Consider the following 18,506-nt stretch of genomic DNA (forward strand, 5'->3'; position numbering starts at 1 on the left):
AAATTGACATTTTTACCCTCGGGAGTCTAAATTTAGAAATATTTTCTAAAAAAAAAAAATAATCTGGATTTATTTCAAACTCAAATTTTTTAATTCTACACTGGATTTGCTTTGCAACGGGGTATTGAACTTCAAAATCCGAGCTCGTTTAAAAAACTGCCAAAATAGCTCATTTTGTTTGAAAATATTTTCTCGAGAAAAACAATCTGGATTTCTTTCAAAATTACATTTTTAAATTCTACATTGGATTTGCTTCGCAACGGGGTATTGAACTTCAAAATCCGAGCTCGTTTCAAAAATTGCCAAAAATAGCTCGTTTCGTCTGGAAATTTTTTGAAAAGACTATTTTACCCCTCTAATCGTCAAAATGAATTTCAAAAGTGGAATTTGGACCCGCTTTGAGATGGCCCATTCATTTACATTTCTATTTTATTAAAAAAAAAAGATGTTTCTTTTTATTTGCTTGTTTTTGTTTTTATTGATTTTTATTTATTTATTTTATTTTAGAGAGGTGGGACCCACAAGGTGGTCGCCCAAACCTCCAACCCACTTCCTTTCTCTCTTTTTTTCCCATTTTCTTTTTTTTATTTTTTTATTTTTTATTTTTTATTTTTGCTTTCCTCCTTCCTTTCTTTCCTTCTTTCTTTCTTTTCTTTCTTTCTTCTTCCTTTTTCTTTTCTTTCTTTCTTTCTTTATTTCCTCCTTTCTTTCCTCTCCCTCCATTCACGTATAGCATTCTCCAACCCTTTTTTTTTTCTTCCTTTTTCCCTCTCCTTCCTTCCCCTTTCTTTCCTTTTCTTTCCCTTCCTTCTTTCCCCTTTCTTCCTTACCTCCTTTCCATCTCTTAGGCCACCATTCACGTATGGCTGTACACAACAAAAAAGTTAGCTATTATTATTAGCAACTTAGGTTTTAATGGATTAAAACCTAAGTTATCAAGAGGAAAAAGAACGGCTGCCCCAAGAGAACCTACCTAACGCCTCTCTCTCTCCCTCTCTCTTCCTTTGGCTGCTGCAGCCATAACAGCCACAACAACCACCATCTTGAAGCTGCTGCCACCTCCTTGGACGCCCAGTTCAGCCGTACCAGCCCCTTCAACTTCAGCACCAATCTCCATCGGTTCAAAGCACCTCCTTAGACGCTCAGCTCAGCCATCTCCAACGTCTTCAAGCTGCAGCCCACCTCCAGTTTTTTCTTTGCACAGCAACCACTATCCATCTCCCCCCTTTAACCTCCAGAGCTCCTTCCACAACTTCAACTGGGCCTCCATCACAGCCACCTTCCTCAAGCCATTGCAGCCGATCTCCAGCAGCACCTTGGCTTCAGCCACAAAGCCATCCTTTTACGTTGCAGCCACCTGCTACCTCCTTGCTCCAGTTGGTACAGCAGATCTTGAAGACAGCCCTGCTTCAACGCCATCTCCAGCTACATCTTGCAGCAGTCAAAAACCAACACCCGTTGAAACCATCTCACACAAATCCTCTCACGCCTAACACTTTTCCCCTCTCTCATTAAGCTGATTTTATTATTAAAACTTAGGACTTGATTTTTATCAAGCCCTAAGTCATTACACCAAATCTCTCATGCTCAGCCCCTAGCATCTTCAAGCAACTAGTATCCCAACCTTGAAGCTCCAGCCAGTGTCCACCTTGAAGCAGCTCCATCCTGCTTCCTTCAACCTCAAGACACCCAACCACCAAATAGCAGCTCCACAACCCTTTGACAGCAGCCTTCACTTCCAGCCGATCGCCTCCGACACCTCCTCAAGTTGTGTCTACCTCTTCCTCAGTCTAACCTCCATTCCCGCCAACCCAAGGTAGGTTTCTTCCTTTTGAATTGATTAGATTCTCATGCTCAATCTCCTTTAGTTGCATGTTCCATCTTGTTGTTCTTTTGAGAGAGATAAACTTGATTTTTATTTTTAAATCTCTTAAGTAAAGAAGAACAAAATAGGGAAATTTGGGTAGAATACCATATGGGATTTAGATTTATTTTGTGATATAATACAGTTTCTTCCCAACTTGAACCGTTTTAGGCTTGTCATGAGAGATTTATTTTGCATTTTGGGCATGTTCTATGTTAAATATATATGTTTTATACGTATGAGCTAAAAGAATGAAAGATCCATCTGATCGATGGATTGGATCTTTCATTTCATAAGCCAAAAAAAAAGCGTATTATGCCCCCATTGATTTGTGTTTTGTTTTTATGCTTCATGCTATTTGATGTTAGAAAATGCATTTAGATTAATTCATTTTGTTATTTATTTCATATTATATAGCATTCATTGTTACTTAGTTTAAAATCTACAGAATTTCAGTTTTAGGTGAAGTCCAGTTGTTATTTTATGAATGTATCTTCATTCAAAAATCAAAACAAAATTGTGATATCTTTGGTTGCATGTCTTTGTTTTACTGCCAAAAATTTGATTCAATTCGGGTTTCGGAACCCATCTAAACCGATCAAACCCTAAATCGGGTTTTCTGTCTCTCTGAACTTCCAGTTTGTGCTTTAGCAGACAAGAACCTCTGGCACCACCCTCATGGGAGATTCGTATTGTCCTCCAAAAATCACAGTGGATTCATGATTGAATCTACTAATGATCTGGAAATTTTTAGATTTTTTCAGCTAGTTTTGGTCTCTGTCAAAAATCGGATTTCCCAGCCCCCTGGGAAAATCTTGATTTTCCTTCGTCAGGGTATAGACAGGCCCTAATGCATCGATTCCGCCAAATCCGTAGCCCGTCTGCAAAAACTTTCAACATGAAAGTTGTTCCTAACATAGTTTTCTATCATTTCCCAGGCAAAGAAAGGGAGACATTTCCAGTGTGAGAAATGGGGTGGTGAGATCCATCTCCTATGACTATAGTGCCATTTCCAGTGTAAGGAGTCAAGTGAGAAAATTTACCTGCATCAGAAGTAACATGTGTTGCTACCCCTGAATCAATATACCATATACCTTCATCATTTTGGCTCAAGTTCATCTGATTGAAAGTAGTCATAAGGATATTTTGTACATCCTGTGGAAGAACCTGTCCCTGAGGAGTGCGTGCAAACGTCTGAGTTGCCTTCTGCCCTGGCCTACTATCTGGCCTCCCTGTTTTGTTCCGGTTCTGAGGATTGTACCAGCAATTTGCTTTAACATGCCCCCGCTTATTGCATAGAAAACAAGTAGGAACACGTCCCCCTCGTGGTACACTGCCTGAGCCAATGCCTCATCCACCTGGTGTAGGTAGTAATCCTCCTTTGTTCATAGATGTTCCATTGGGACGAGGAGGAGTAAATAAGACTCCTGTTTGAATAGGCGTATGTGCCATCATCACAGGATGAGCAGCATCTGACGTGTGTTCCTGATTTAAACTGACCTCATATTGCAAAAGCTTAGATTGAAGATCATCAAAACATGAAAGAACTGAGACAACCTGGAGTGCCGTGCAAAACATGCGATATTCAGGTCCAAGGCTACCTAATACCTGTTGTACCATATCCTTATCTGATACAGGACTTCCAATGGCAGCTAACTGATCTGTAATCACCCTGACATCCCCCATGAACTCTGTAATAAATTTGTTTCCTTTTCGCATGGATTGGAATTTCCACTTGAGTTGCAAAGCCCGAGATTCGGAAACCTGAGAAAAGGAATGAGCTAGTCCATTCCACAACTCGGCAGCAGATTGATCATCAGAAATAGTTTGTAAAACACAATCAGAAAGTGTGGAAGTTATGTAAGCAACTAATGTCTGATCCCGTTGTACCCATATGTCATAAGCAGGATTGGTGGTTCGAAGTTGACTCACCTTCCCATCTTCACCTGTTATTTCTTGCATGATATGTGTAGGTGGGGCGGGTGATCGCTCATCTAGATGCCCATAAAGACCATGACTGCGAATAAAAGGCACAATCTGACGCTTCCAAAGTAAGTAGTTATCATGGGATAACTTGTGGGTCATGAGGTGAGTAAGAAAACTAGGGTTCAACTTGGAATCCATGGATTATATGAAGAATGAGATGCAATAACAGATAAGAAATAGGAATGGGATGATATCAAAATAGAATGCCGACTGTATTGACAGTGTATTGAGGGAAAAACAACAATGTTGTGTGCTGAAAATAATCTCAGTGCCTTCGTCACACAGGGGAGTAGTGACGTGTGAACCAAAAGAATATTAAACAGAAATATATTGAGAGAAAAACAACAATGCTGAGAAAAACAACAATGTTGTGTGCTGAAAATGATATCAATGCCTTCGTCACACAGAAGAATAGTGACGTGCGGACCAGAAAAATATTGGACAGAAATATTTTGGGGAGAAAATCAAAGATTCGGCAGACTGGAATGTAATATTAGGACGTGTGTACCAGAAAAAATATTGAAAATGAAAAGAACCGAAAGAGAAACTAGAATGACGTGAAAGAGGATTAAGGAAAAGAGAAAGAAATAAATCTGATTAAGGAAAAGAGACAGAAATAAATCCTATGTCCTTTAGAAGCATGTGCTGGTCCTTATAGGTCTTCTAGATGATTGATTTCCGCGCCTGTGCTCTGATACCATGTGAGAAAGATCAACCTGCAAGAGATAAAAGTGAGGTAAAGAGAGAAGAGAGGAGTCGGCGGCAAATGGGGTTTTTCCTTTTCTCTTGTTATTTATAAGTGTTGTACAGGGTATAACATTACACAAGTAATAAAAATAAATTACAAACATGCCACCGCCCACGCATCCCAAGATGGATTCTTGGAATGTGGTGCGGGTCGATCCATGATCCAAAACTAACAAACAGCCTACTACAATTCATTCCAACTCAAATCTGACTCTCAAGCCTGAACCAATCCACTCAAGCGATAGCTGCATCTGTTGAACAAATTGGAGATGATGAGGATGCTAATCCTGCCAAGTAACCTGTATGAACATGAACAGTTTCTGTAAAATGTTGGTCTTACATAAAAGACAAGGAATCTGGAGAGGGATGTCAAGACAGAAAATAATTATTGACACACTGACAAGTAGATGGCAATAAAAGAGTTCAGCTTAGGAATAACTGAAAAAAGGCAAAATGAAAGAAAAGAGCAATCTAGAGAATGATTGGAAAGTGAGTTCAACATATCATCAATTCATCACTCATAGGAAGAAGTTAAAATGCACAGATTAATATACTCTGTGTGTGTATGAGTGCACGCACCATGCATGAAAAATTACACAGTAATGACAACTATAGATTTGCAAGCAAAGCATTTCAAGAGTATAGTTGCTGCGCGTAGTTAGATAACCATACAACCAAAGTTTTGGAACTGAGTAGACCTCCAATATACTCAATTCAGAGTGTTACTGTGATTCCATGTACACTATCCATGGAAACATAGTTTAAAAGCACAGTAAATCATGAGCTAATTTATCCAGTCTTGACTCAGGACTCTGTTAGGTCAATATAGTAACTCAGCAAGGCTTTGCGAAACTTCTAGTTTATATATAATTATACTATAAATATATTGTAGATAGAAAAATCAGTATCCAATAGCAGAAATATCTATAACATCAAAATATTAACATATACTTATCAGAAAAAGATATTAACTTGTACAGTAACAATTAGACAACATCTAGTGATACAACTGACATCTGAGTCTTCAAAGATATGAAACATCAATGCAGAGTCACTATAATTATGGGTCACTGAACTAGTATCTCAAGCATAATAATCCATTACTTACTATGATATGTAAACCACCCAATTCAACAGTCAACCATCATAGAAAGAAAGTAGTTGTGAACTTTTCAAATTGATAAAATGATCAACATTTTTCCAATGCAAAACGAATGTCACAAATAAAAAATAATAAAAGTTAGTAGTTAGAATAGCTAGAATACTACAAGTTACTTAAAATTAGTATGTGATATAAGTTTATGTATAAATAAAATGGATAAAATTCCATTTCCATCATTACAGATCCTACATATGATGTTAATCATGCAATGAAAACCTAGAAAATTGAAAATGTGAAGGTAGGTATGTGCAAAGCGGATCAACCAACTCGGTTGACCCAGTAGGATGGCCAACCAAGTTGGCTTGGATGAGTCATCTTATCAACCCCACATGTTATTTCTTATTTCAATTAAGTGCCAATTCTTAGAAAATAAAAAGTTGATTTATTCAGTGAAACACTTGAAAACAAGCAGCAGCTAGAAGAATGTGGAACATGAAACAAGACTTGGTGAAGTAGCATATGGAAGTGCACATAAAAGAAAAGAAATTTAAAGGAAAGATGATAATGCTGAAAGAACATTGCACTAGCAAATTCCTGACCTCTAAAGCTGGCAGTTAACGAGCATACACCAATTAATTCTGTTCACAGGTGAAACAATATGGAGCTATACGTCTTGATTTTCCCTTCAAGCCTAATCCATTCAGGTGGGTCAGGATTCTCACACAGATCCAGCACTCTCTATCTGCATGGTTCTCCTTCCAGTGTCTTATCTCCTCGCCCACGTGTAAGTAGAAAAGCAGATGCAGCAGTCATTTGCCCTGTTCAAGCAACACAGAATCTGCTCCTCTTTCAACCTTAGGGTATGTAGGAATCATATTCACACATTTTTGTCATAAGATGCATATCCAGCAAGCAGTTTTTAATTTGATCTCAACTAGGTCACTGTGTTTGTAATTGTGCATTGGGGAAACTGATATCAGTCTCTTTCTATTGTTTTTGGCACTTGTGTTAGTGAATCCTACCAATAGTCTCCGCATGAGCATGACCCATTTTTGAAATGATGAAATCTAGTAGCATCCCTTAGAACAATTTCCCTTTGAACAAGTCTTGAGACAAACTTGAACCAAGCATGACAGTCGTTACAAACTCTTAGATTTTTCATTATCCTTAATGTGCTTCCCTCTGCAGTACTGATCAACCCAAAAGCGACAGCAAGTTTCTCACTATGGTGCCTCAAGAGTTGCTCTTTTAACTCGTCCTCAAGATCATGTAACACTGAACTAGTATGAGGCTCATAACCCAATTCATTGACTTGTCTGCAAAGCTTATTCACCATTGCATATATCTCCTCTCTTTGTGGGCGTAACCCATCTTCTACTCCAAAAACATGAACCATCATCTTGATTTGAATCCAGCTGCACCCTGGGTCTTTCTTCACCCCTCTGTCCTTCATCATCGTCCTAATTTCTGCTGCTTCCTGCCATTGACCATATGAAGCATACACATTGGCAATTGCTGCATATGCTCCGCTGTTGTCAGGTTCAATCATTAACAGTTTCTCTGCTGCCCTTCTTGCCAAGTCCATGTTGTTATGAATTCTACACGCAGAGAGAAGGGCACCCCGTATTACAACATCCGGTTTGATGGGCATGCTTTTAATGAAGTCATCAGACTCTTTCAGCAACCCAGCACGCCCAAGAAGATCAATCATGCATGCATAGTGACTCATCCGTGGCTCGATGGCATGCACTTCATGCATCAATCTGAAATAGTGCCGGCCTAGCTCAACCAAACCTGCATGGCTGCGGAAGCAGATCAGGTCATGCTGAAAATGAGCGTTTTTGCTCATGCTGACATCGTGGCCATCCGATTTGCATTTTAAAAAGCTCAAAAGTCAACAAAACCGCGTGGCATTCATCCAAAATGCAAACAGACGGCCACGATGTCCGCATGAGCAAAAACGCTCATTTTCAGCATGACCTGATCTGCTTCCCATGGCTGCAAGCTACCAGCATGCCTACATATGTAATGTGATCAGGCTTTATTCCTTTCTCAAGCATTTCATCAAACAGCTGTAGAGCCTCATTACCAAGACCATGCTGTGCTCTTGCCATAATCATGCTAGTGTAAGAGACTGCATCATGCACACCTGCATGCTTGAAAACATATTCAGCTCTGGTCATGCTTCCGCACCGTGCATACATTGTGACAAGTGCATTTGAGACGGAAGTTGTCATTCTAATGCCAGCTCTAATCACCTGTGCATGCAACTGCTTGCCATAATCCAAAATTCCCGAGCTTGCACATACACTAAGTACACAAGCAATGGTGTAGTCATTTGGCTCAGCCCCCTCAAGCAACATCATCTGAAAGAGTGCTAGCACTTCATGGTCTAGTCCATGCTGAGCATATCCAACAATCATAGCTGTCCATAAGACCACGTCCTTGCCACGAACAGAAACAAAAACATCACGAGCAAGCTGCACTTCACCAAATTTAATATAGCCAGATATAAGTACAGTCAATGTAATCACATTAAGAACAGGTGTTTGGTCAGCAATTTTGCGAGCAGTTTCCAATTTTCCTGACTTAGCATACATTGCAATTAGTGCATTACTAAGATGACTATAAGAGCAAAATTCAAATTTTATGATGTAGGCATGCAACTGCATGCCTGCCTTCAAGAATTCAAGATTGGCACAGGCTGTTATGGCACTAGTTAATGTGAAATTGTCAGGTTTAACCAAACCGGGCTTGCATTTGAGCAAACAATTCTAATGCCTGCAAGTCGAATCCTTGCTGATTGTATCCAGCAATTATTGAATTCCATGAGATACCATCTCGATCAGGCATCATTTCGAACAGCTCTCTAGCTTGTTCAATCTGACCAGACTGTGCATACAAAGAGATCAACGAATTCCATGATGAAACGCTCCGCACCTGCATCCTATTGAACACAACCTCTGCAACCACCGGGTCACCGCACTTGGCATACATGTTGAGAAGCGAATTGGCGACTGGAATGTATGCACTCAATCCAAACTTAACCACACAAGAGTGCACCTTCCTGCCGATATCTAAAGCACCAAGAGCAGCACAAGAAGAAAGTGAACTGAGTAGGTACCACTCCCTCTCGAATCATGCCAAGGAAAAGCCCGATGGCGTGTTCATGTAGGCCAACAAGGTTCAGCCCAACCATCATCACCGTCCACGAGACCGAGTCTCGTTCAGGCATTTGATCAAATAGTTGTCTTGCGACTCCGAGCTGCCCGCATTTAGCGTGCATGGAAATAACGGTGTTCCATGAAGATGCATTTCGTTGAGGAATTTCATCAAACAGCTTGCGTGTATCTTCAAAGAGGCCAGTCTTAGAGTAGAAGTTGATGAGATTGTTGCAGAGGAAGGCACCATCGTGAAGATTCAACTTCACCAACAAAGAATGGATCGATTTGCCGCATTTCACGTCGCGGGTATCAAGACACAAGCGCAACAGCGAGACGTATCGGTCGACTGAGGCCGATCCGATACGCATCGCACCCGACTACCGAACGGGACGGGTCGTACGGCCTATGTTGTGGTTGGAACTTGATGCGGTGCGGGATTGCATAAATGAAGTCGATTGTGCCTCCTTTGAATCGATGCAGCTCCGAACCGGAGAGTGACTCGGGTTTGGTTTATCGAACCAGCCTATGCACTTTTCCGATCCGTCTGAGTCATTGACTCGGTTCGCATTTGGCTCCTGTGCGAACAACGGTTTACAAGAGAGATATGTGGACCGTCCAAACTCGAAAACGTAAGGTCCTCATTTATAGCTGTAGTGGGCCATATTTCAGGCATGGTTTGTGGGTCCGGTTCATGGCCTCGTATCTTTTTTTTTTTTTAAAGGCAAGCTGGGGTTACGGGTTATTATTCAACGTACCACTGGGGTTTGAACCTGCAAAGTCCCACCACAAGGAGACATGCACCGACAGCTCCTACCAATCATGTAGAGCCCCGTTGGTCCTCAGATCCTTTCTTTGAGGGTGATGCCGAAAGTAGGGGTGTACCGGGGTTTGATTCAACTGAACCATGTAGGGAGTCCGATGCAACATTTTGGATATGAATCTAACCCATTTATATCTTATTAGTGGATTCATATCCAAAATATTGCATGGGACTGAATCAAACCCTGGTACACCCCTACTGTTGGGTTTCTAGGACCTTGGTGTGCAGTGAGGGAGGAGCACCTGAGATACGAAGGAGATAAAAAATAAGGATTGTGATTAACGGTCTGTTTTAAGCAGCATTTTTAGATACACATATCGACATTCTCTTGCAAAGGCAAGGGTTAGGTACCTATATATCTGTCTTTCCTGGCTAGTTGTTTCTTAGCATAACAGTCTCTTTGGATTTCTAAACTTATTGAGAATCCAATGATATGTGGGGCCCACCACTAAGATTGTAGCTCGTGGATTTCCAATCCTATAAGATATGATCCCCACCTCAATGTTTGTGGTCCCATGAGGTTTTATACATGAGGCCTTATGGTCACATTGAATTTGGATCCTACACTAAATCCAATTTTTATAGTGAACTTAGTTTCGAGATCCAACATTTTTCATTTAGTCATATTGGGCAAACACCCATATTACATCACAATTGGTGTATCATATATCATATATAGCACTTCATGATACACCCAATAAGTTATGCATAATTTCAAGGGTTATATCAATATGTGAATATGATTTTTTTCACATGTTATGGGTTATTTTTTATATAATTATATGAATTTTTCATAATTCATATTCAAGTACAAGGTTTTCACACATGCTATAGGTTATTTTTTACATAGCTATGTGTATTTATTTAATTTTAAATATGATATCTTTCACACATGCTATCAGTTATTTCTCAAACAATCATGTGGTGTTTTCATCATCATATGAACCATTATTTTTGCCACATATGATATGAGTTTAGTCATGACTGTAACATCCGTGATTTTCTTGATTTCGAGTTATTACGAAATTAAAACTTAAGTTATGAAAAATATTACAAGAATAATTATAAAATTTAAAAATATGTGGCTTAAACAAGTAAATAAATAACTTTGCGTATACATTTGTATTATGAATCTTGAATTGAATTAGGTTTGAATCTAAACCTAAGTTGAATCCAATGTTGTTTTAGATTTGGTGTTTGAATATAATTTTTTATAGTGTTATTCATATATTAATCCATATTAAGTCAGAACAAACCAAAAACAATAAGATTCTAAAGGTTTTATAATCTTAAAAAGGGTTTTTACAAAAGCATTTTCTAAGAAACCTAAAGTTGTGATGTCTGATATATTTTACAACCAGTTTCAAAAATAAATCGATAACACTATGAATACCAGTCTAAAATTTTTAAATAAAATCACTATGATCTTCTACACATCTTGGTCGTGAATTTAGAATCTTGTTTTGCTCGTTTTGGATCTATATTGATGCAGATATGCCTATTTTAACATAGCCCCAATTTCTGACCCTCTTTATAAGATGATTTCGACCCATCTTTGATAAACATTGTAAATGCCTATGAAAAACGACTTCAAATATTCTATAAAAATTTTGGGTAAATCTTAATACCTAATACCAGATTGTGTAAAAAGAGTTTTGTTAAAAATATTTTTCATAAATTCTAAGAAATACTTTAATCAGATTAAAATCTTCTAGATTACAGATTCTTGATCAAAACTCTGTCTAGACAGGGTTTCGTAAAAGATTTTTAATTATTTTTGTATTTATTATTTTTGCAAACTGTCTATTGGGTTGTATACAGGTACAGGTAACCACGGTTAAAATCTCATGATTTTATAAGCATTCTGTTATTCTTGACAAATTTTATAAAATATGGTTAACAGAAATCTAAATTTGTCCTATAAACTTATACTTACTTTAATTACTTAATTAATTAAGAAAAATAGTTAGAATATACCCTTAGATTAGGATTCATAGGGATCAACCCTAGAGAGTTCCGGTTGGGATGGAACTCCAAGGAGGAAGAAGCCCCCGCTTTAGTGGATTTTTATTATATATAAAAAAAGAGAGTTCTATCTTATTATTATTTTCAACTCGTTTCTTCTTTTTTTTCTTTCTTGGACCTTTTTCAACAGTCGTTGGAGCTCTACCAAGGTACTAAGATGGGAGATGAAGATTGATCTATGGTTAGAAACTCGATTAAGGTATGTAAATCAATCGCATAGACATCGATTCTTCCAAACACATGAAATATGTGTGGGACAATTTTTATATCTGTACCAATAATGGATCAGACATTGAAACACCTCTATAAGGTTGATTTTCAATCTAGAGAATACATTTTTATGGATCTATGTTATTAAAGAAAAGAAAAAAAAATAGTTTTTTAAATAGGACGATTTACGGGCTTGTAAAGAAAAAAAAATGATTTGAGGGATATGTTCTTTAATATTTTTTTTAGATGTTATTGTTCTAACGTGATTAATATGTTAATCTTAGTTTATATTGATGAAATATAGGTTTTATAAGATCTGAAAATTCGTTATATGCTTGAATTCATGGTCTTGTATGTGAAAGATCGTTTTAATGAAGATTTTGGCAAAAACGTTTTTAGGGCTTGGTTGTTTTTGGTAAAGAAAGTTGATCCAAGCATATATGATGGATTATTTTAAGTTTAGCATGATTAAACTGCATGTTAATGTATAAAAAATCCATGTTTTCATGATTGATTAGGGTTTATTATGATTTTTGCATAGATGAAACCTTATTCGAGCTATTTCTTGATGGGTTTTACGATTCTCGGATGATGTATGTTATTTTTTTTAGCAAGATTAGCATGAATCTGAGTAAATAATTATTGTATGATGATATAAACATGATTATAGCATCAAAAACTCATGATTGTATGGATATTTACCTTGAATCTTATTCTTTCTTGATGGATCTTATATGATTTTGGATCTTGGTTTTCTGCCTTCATTTTTTTATCTCGACCTGTTTCAAAAAAAATCTCCAACTCATTAAGAACAAAGTCAATAAATAAAAATAAAAATACTTGAGTGTTCTACAGATCCATAGCGTCAATTTAGACCCTTGAATTGCTTCGCTTGGAGCTGTATTGAGGCCAAAACGTCCTTCACAACAGAGCACTAGTTTTCTGCCCTATCTGCAAGACTATTCTGACTCATGATTTTATTGATTTTAAATACCCAATAAAAACTCATCAAAATAAATTTAAAAAAAAAAATCTGGGAGAAAGGTAATAAGTATAATAAGATCCTGTAAAAGGGTTTTATAAAAAGCTTTTTCTATAGGTCTGGAGAAATTTCTCAAACCGGGATAAATTTCTGCAGATGACAGGATCTAGTTTATATTTTTCCTGAACAGGGTTTAGTCCAAGAATTTTCATGATATTTGTATAATGATTTTTTAGGTTCTGTTTCTTGGACTGTTTTCATATGATATAAGGGCATTATCAGTAAAATTGGAAAAGTATAATTTGGTACTTGAATTTTTTGGTGAGTTTTTCAAAAACGGGTTAACAAGGACCCGAATTTACACATGAGGTCATGTATGATTGCTTGAATGTATTTTACATTATGCAACATGGTTATGGATGTTATCTTGAAATTTGAGCTGATATACATGCAAACTGAATGTATTTCATGTCACTCTTGTTTTATAATCATTCATATGACATGCATGTTGATGAACATTGAATATTATAAGGCATGATCAGTATAAAGTGAATTGTTATACATGTTGTTGCATTTTTAAGCATGATCATGAATTGTCTGTAGTTGCAACCTTTATTTATACATGTGAGCATATGACATAATGATAATGATGTGTGAGTGAAACCTATGGGTGTCTGTGGTGCACTAGAGACAGAAAAAGATATTCATACACATAATCACGTAATTGCCTCATGGAGGCCGAGCTCACAGTACAAACTATGAGATTTGGATGGGTCAAAAACAGACTTGCTTATGAAATCTCCAGTGGGGAGATTGGGCTGGTGAGCCCGGATATGTGTGCGGTGAGCACATGAAATTTAATTTATGAGCATAATAATTAAATAACACCCATGACCCATTCAAAACAAGTCCTTTGGACTGGGGCCTACTTTGGAGAAAGTGGGGGTATACATGATTGTGTGACCGTTATTTTATTTTGGAGAGCGACAACGTCTTCTGGTCCCCTGTCTCCGGTCGTAGGGGGCCCAGACTACCATGTGTCCTAGGTGGTAGATCTAAAATCTCTGCAGAATAGGAATCAATTCTGTGCTAGACCACTGAGAGTTCTCTCGGTTATGGATCACTCTAGTGAGACCTCGAGGTGAGGTTGCAGGTTCTTTCAGTTTAATGAGGTTAACAAAATACATGACACAATATACCCCTTATTGGATTAGATGAATTGAAGTTAGGAACCCGAGAGTGTACCTTTGGACATGAAAAAAAGTGGCACATAAGAAATCAAAATAGAATCATTGTAATATTCAGTTTGTGCATAAATTGTTATTTCATTGGCATAAAGCATTGTAGCATGTTTATTTCTAAAATATGAATGCAAACATGATTAGTTATGTAGTAGTAAATTATGCTTAATTCTAGTATTGTGATATTGCATGAATTAGATGATATCTGAAAATGTGTCAATGCCTATTTATGTGATTAAAATATTTGTGTTCACATGTTTGGTGATTACCTACTGAGGCTGTGGACTTATGCCTCTATTTTTAATATTTCAGGCAATGAGTAGGCCGATGGGTGATGACCGTAGGCTTGGGGTGGCGCCAAGAGGGTCACAATACTTTACAGTTTTGAGAAGACTTAATATTTTGATATTTGTTTATTTGATTAAGTCCGGTTAACTCTGATAAACTTTGAGACTAGTATTTGATTTATTAAATACGTGGCTTGATTTAATTATTCTAGTTTCATACATGTGTGGTGTCTATAACCCACCCAAGGCTTAAACCGTATTTAAAAAGAGTTTTTGTTGTGTTTCTTTGAAAGCAATAATTTACGAATTTTGTTATTTGGATACTTTAACTTTGAACTTGGTTCTACGAAGCTATTAAATGTCGGTGCATGTGCAAGTTGACTCTCTAGAGCTAAATTCGATTAATGCAAGGCCAATAATGAAATACTGATTTTAAAGAATTTCTTATATGTAATAATTCAATCGGATTCGTTGACAGTGATTCCATATTGAACCTGGTACTAGGAGGCTAAGATACGCTCGCACTTGCGCTCGGACAGGCCATCTAGTACTTGGTACGGTTGGAATGAGTTTGTTGATGAGATTGTTGCATTATTACATTAAAGAAAAAAAAATTCTTAAATTTTCAGTTTCAACAATTGGGGTGTTACAATGACATTGTCCTTGCATGCACTAATTCCACATAACTATATAGGTTTTTCATCATGTCATGGTTTAAATTTAACTCTTAATGTGCAAAACCATAAATAAACAAATACATTATATTGTGGTCTGACTTTCTTAGTTAGGCATAGGGTTATTATGACTCTTCCATGATCATATTATCAAACACCATAATATACACATGCACACTAGTAGAGTACTATAGATTTTTTCAACTCATGGATTCATGATAAAATATGATCTGCCAAATTTAGCAAATACTCTCAATTTTTAAAACTTTTATCATAGTCAATACTCTCATTATCCATGTGCATTATTATATGCAACATGCATAAATTCTCATCATGTAGGTCGATATATATTCAGATCCAAGTAATCATAAATATAACTAAAAACATGAATAACACCATGTTGCATACCATGCATAAGCTTATAATACATAGAAAATGTTTTTTCATGCATTCATACAAACAAACCACAAGGAGCATTATTTATGATGATTATTTATCATCATATGCAAATAAAATATATCTGCATGCATGTGTAAAATTATATTTTAGTTCTCACTTTTTCAATGCATTGTATTTAAGCAATATGCATATTAAGTCATCACAAATCATAAGCAATATGAATAATAAGTAAATCACAACATAAATCTTCATATCCATATCCAATTTAGACATGCACTAGATCTATGAATTGGATTCTTTGGTCTTTCTTTTCTGTTACTGCTGCTTTGATTAAGCAATCTCTCTGGGATTGAATTTCGTTGGAAATTATTAAGATCATGTTTTCGACATTTCATGATTTCTTTACAACCAAAGTTTTTCTCCTTTAATTATTGATAATTTAAACTTATCTTTGTCTAATTTCCATCATGAAGTCACTTTCTTAGGCCATTCTTGCCTCCATGAACCGAGTTTGATTGCTTTTTGGGGGTTAGGTGAAATGCTTTTGATTTCACCCTCTTTCACCATTTGCCATTATTGTTGTCATCATCAATTTGTTTCTTGGTCTATTTCATTGTCATCCATAATGATCATATTATGCATTCATCTTATAATTCTTTTCTTTGTTCTTTTTCTATCATTTCCGTGTATTGGATTTGATTCCAATAGGTATATAGAAATATTTCGTTGGAATCGGGAACCTCGATATTTATGCATCACCAGGGTGATGCACGGGGCAACATGCAACCTTGGGGTGCTGGCTAACTGGATTCGGATGGAGAAAGGCTAATAGTGAATCCGATTATTTACATGAATTGGATCTGGATGTCCGTCATAATCAGATATCCACGAATTCGATTATAAAATTCTATGTCAAATCTGAATCTCATAATTAATTGGATTGGTATCTTCCAAATCCAGCTAACGGCAACCGGATTTGGGTTGGGTGTCAGATAACATCTGAACCGTTGAAACAACCTCTCCAACTATAATGGGGGGAAGCAAAGGGCGCCATCTCAAATTAGGGTTAGGGTTTTATCTTTTAGAGCGGGGAGGGCTTGCCGTCACAATAGAGATAACACTAAATTTTATCGGTGATCGGAGAGATATCGGGAGGTCTCACGGTATTTTACCGTGAGATTTCTCTATCTCTTTCTCTAGTTTTTAGTCATCATATTTTTTTTGGATAATTTTCTTGGTTTTGTGTTCGTTGGTGTTTTTTGCCGTTTAGGGTTTTAGTCTTTTCCGGATATTGGTTGGAATATGCTAATAGGTAGTTTTTTTTCTTCTTTTTAGTAGTTCGAGGAGTTTGTTTTCAGAACTTGTTTCAGGGTTTTGTTAAGCACAGTTAAATTGAGGTGCTTGATAATCGCTGTGAGTCCATCTGTTTGCTGCATAATACGTTTTAAGAAGAGGGATTAGCGTATTCATAAGAATTACTGTGCCTTAATGGCGATTGGTGAAGGTACTATTGGAACGCTGTTGAGTATGAACTATTGTAGTTAAATTAATACTAAATCTTTGATTGGTAGAACGGATACTTTAGGAGGTTTTGAGTCTCACTAGTGAATTTGTGTTATACTGTAGTTGGGACGACATCTTAAAGACTATGTTCATTTGGGATAATGCCCTGATTGGAATGCAATAGTGATCTTGGTTTTGGGGCAAAGAGTGGTTAGAATTTTCTTTGGCAATAAAAATTATACATGTTATGAAAAAAGCTGAGTGTAGAATACATTTGTTCCAAATATGACTTTATTAGAGTCCTATTCGCTTATTTCATAAGCTATGTGAACAAAATAAAATAAAAGATTCTTCTTAATTTATTGTGATTAGTGAAGACAAGAAAGAAATGAAGGAAGAGAAATATTATTATGGAAGAGCACACATTATTCAACTCTTGTGTTTATTGTGATTAGTGAAGACAAGAAAGAAATGAAGGAAGAGAAATATTATTATGGAAGAGCACACATTATTCAACTCTTGTGTTTATTGTAATTAGTGAAACTAATTAATGAGGATATTATGAAACTTTTCTTTTTTAATACTTACTACTTACAAATGACTTTACTTTTTTTTTCCACTTTATTCTTTTGGTATAAGTAATGGATACATTGTTATAACATCATAATTATCACTTTTATATTTAATAATTGTTACATAATTATTCATCCTCAATTTTCATAATTAGGTTTACTTATATTATAGTTTGACTACTTAAATGTGTTTCAATTATCTTTGTGGTCGTATTTTTAATCTTTTTAGTTATTGTATTATGCGATTTTTATAATTTGTTTATTCAAAACTCTTTTTCTTTTTGTTTTCTTTTGAATATTACTCTTTAATAGTAAACCTTTTGTTTTGCTAGTTGTTAGTTTGTTACAATATCGTTTCACATGTTATAGCAGTACATGTGTATGTTTAATTGTTCATAATGCTTAATTTCGATTTCTTTTTTTTTTTCTATTTTATTCTATGATCTTTTCTATTTATTCTGATTTTTTGGAAAAAAATTCTGATTGTTTTATGTTTTTTTGTGGTTTTTAAAATGTGTTTTTTCCGTATCTTACGATATGATATGGTACGATACGATACACTCGTACTGCCAACCCTTCTGATATGGGTTTTGAGATGATAATTGCAACATTTCATGGCATTCAATATCAATCACGTTCAGCACGCCAACTTCATCCTAGTTCATTGTCTCTAGAAAATTGTTAATGGGTTTAATCAAATCTATGTGCTTGATTGAAGTGCTTTAGTTTATTGTGCTTTATGTTCCATTATGTTGAGTGGTGGATTGTGGAGTTGACGCGACACGGGTGCGGCACTCGGTGAGGTCAACCCAACGTGGGAGTGGCACCTGGTGTAGTCAACCCGACCTTGGTTGCGGTCAACTCATCCAAGGTCATTTTGGTCCAGTTTTTTTATTAAAAAAAATTTCTGCCTGATGAAATGGGCTGCAG

At 36.5% G+C, this 18,506-nt stretch overlaps 1 protein-coding gene across 1 annotated transcript; it reads right to left on the bottom strand.

The window, feature by feature from the left end:
* Positions 1 to 1,559: 1,559 nt before the first annotated feature.
* LOC149842922 (pentatricopeptide repeat-containing protein At2g22070-like) lies at positions 1,560 to 9,231 on the bottom strand. The gene is made up of 5 exons (XM_090000767.1): positions 8,844 to 9,231; positions 8,449 to 8,776; positions 7,680 to 8,324; positions 6,891 to 7,501; positions 1,560 to 1,672 (listed from the first exon to the last, which is right to left on the bottom strand). The coding sequence occupies exons 1-5, from the start codon at positions 9,229 to 9,231 to the stop codon at positions 1,560 to 1,562; spliced, it is 2,085 nt and encodes a 694-aa protein (XP_089856893.1).
* Positions 9,232 to 18,506: the final 9,275 nt, after the last annotated feature.

This window comes from Nuphar pumila, chromosome 3 (genome assembly GCF_984573655.1).
Source record: "Nuphar pumila chromosome 3, dmNupPumi1.hap1.1, whole genome shotgun sequence".
NCBI classification, from domain to species: Eukaryota; Viridiplantae; Streptophyta; class Magnoliopsida; order Nymphaeales; family Nymphaeaceae; genus Nuphar; species Nuphar pumila.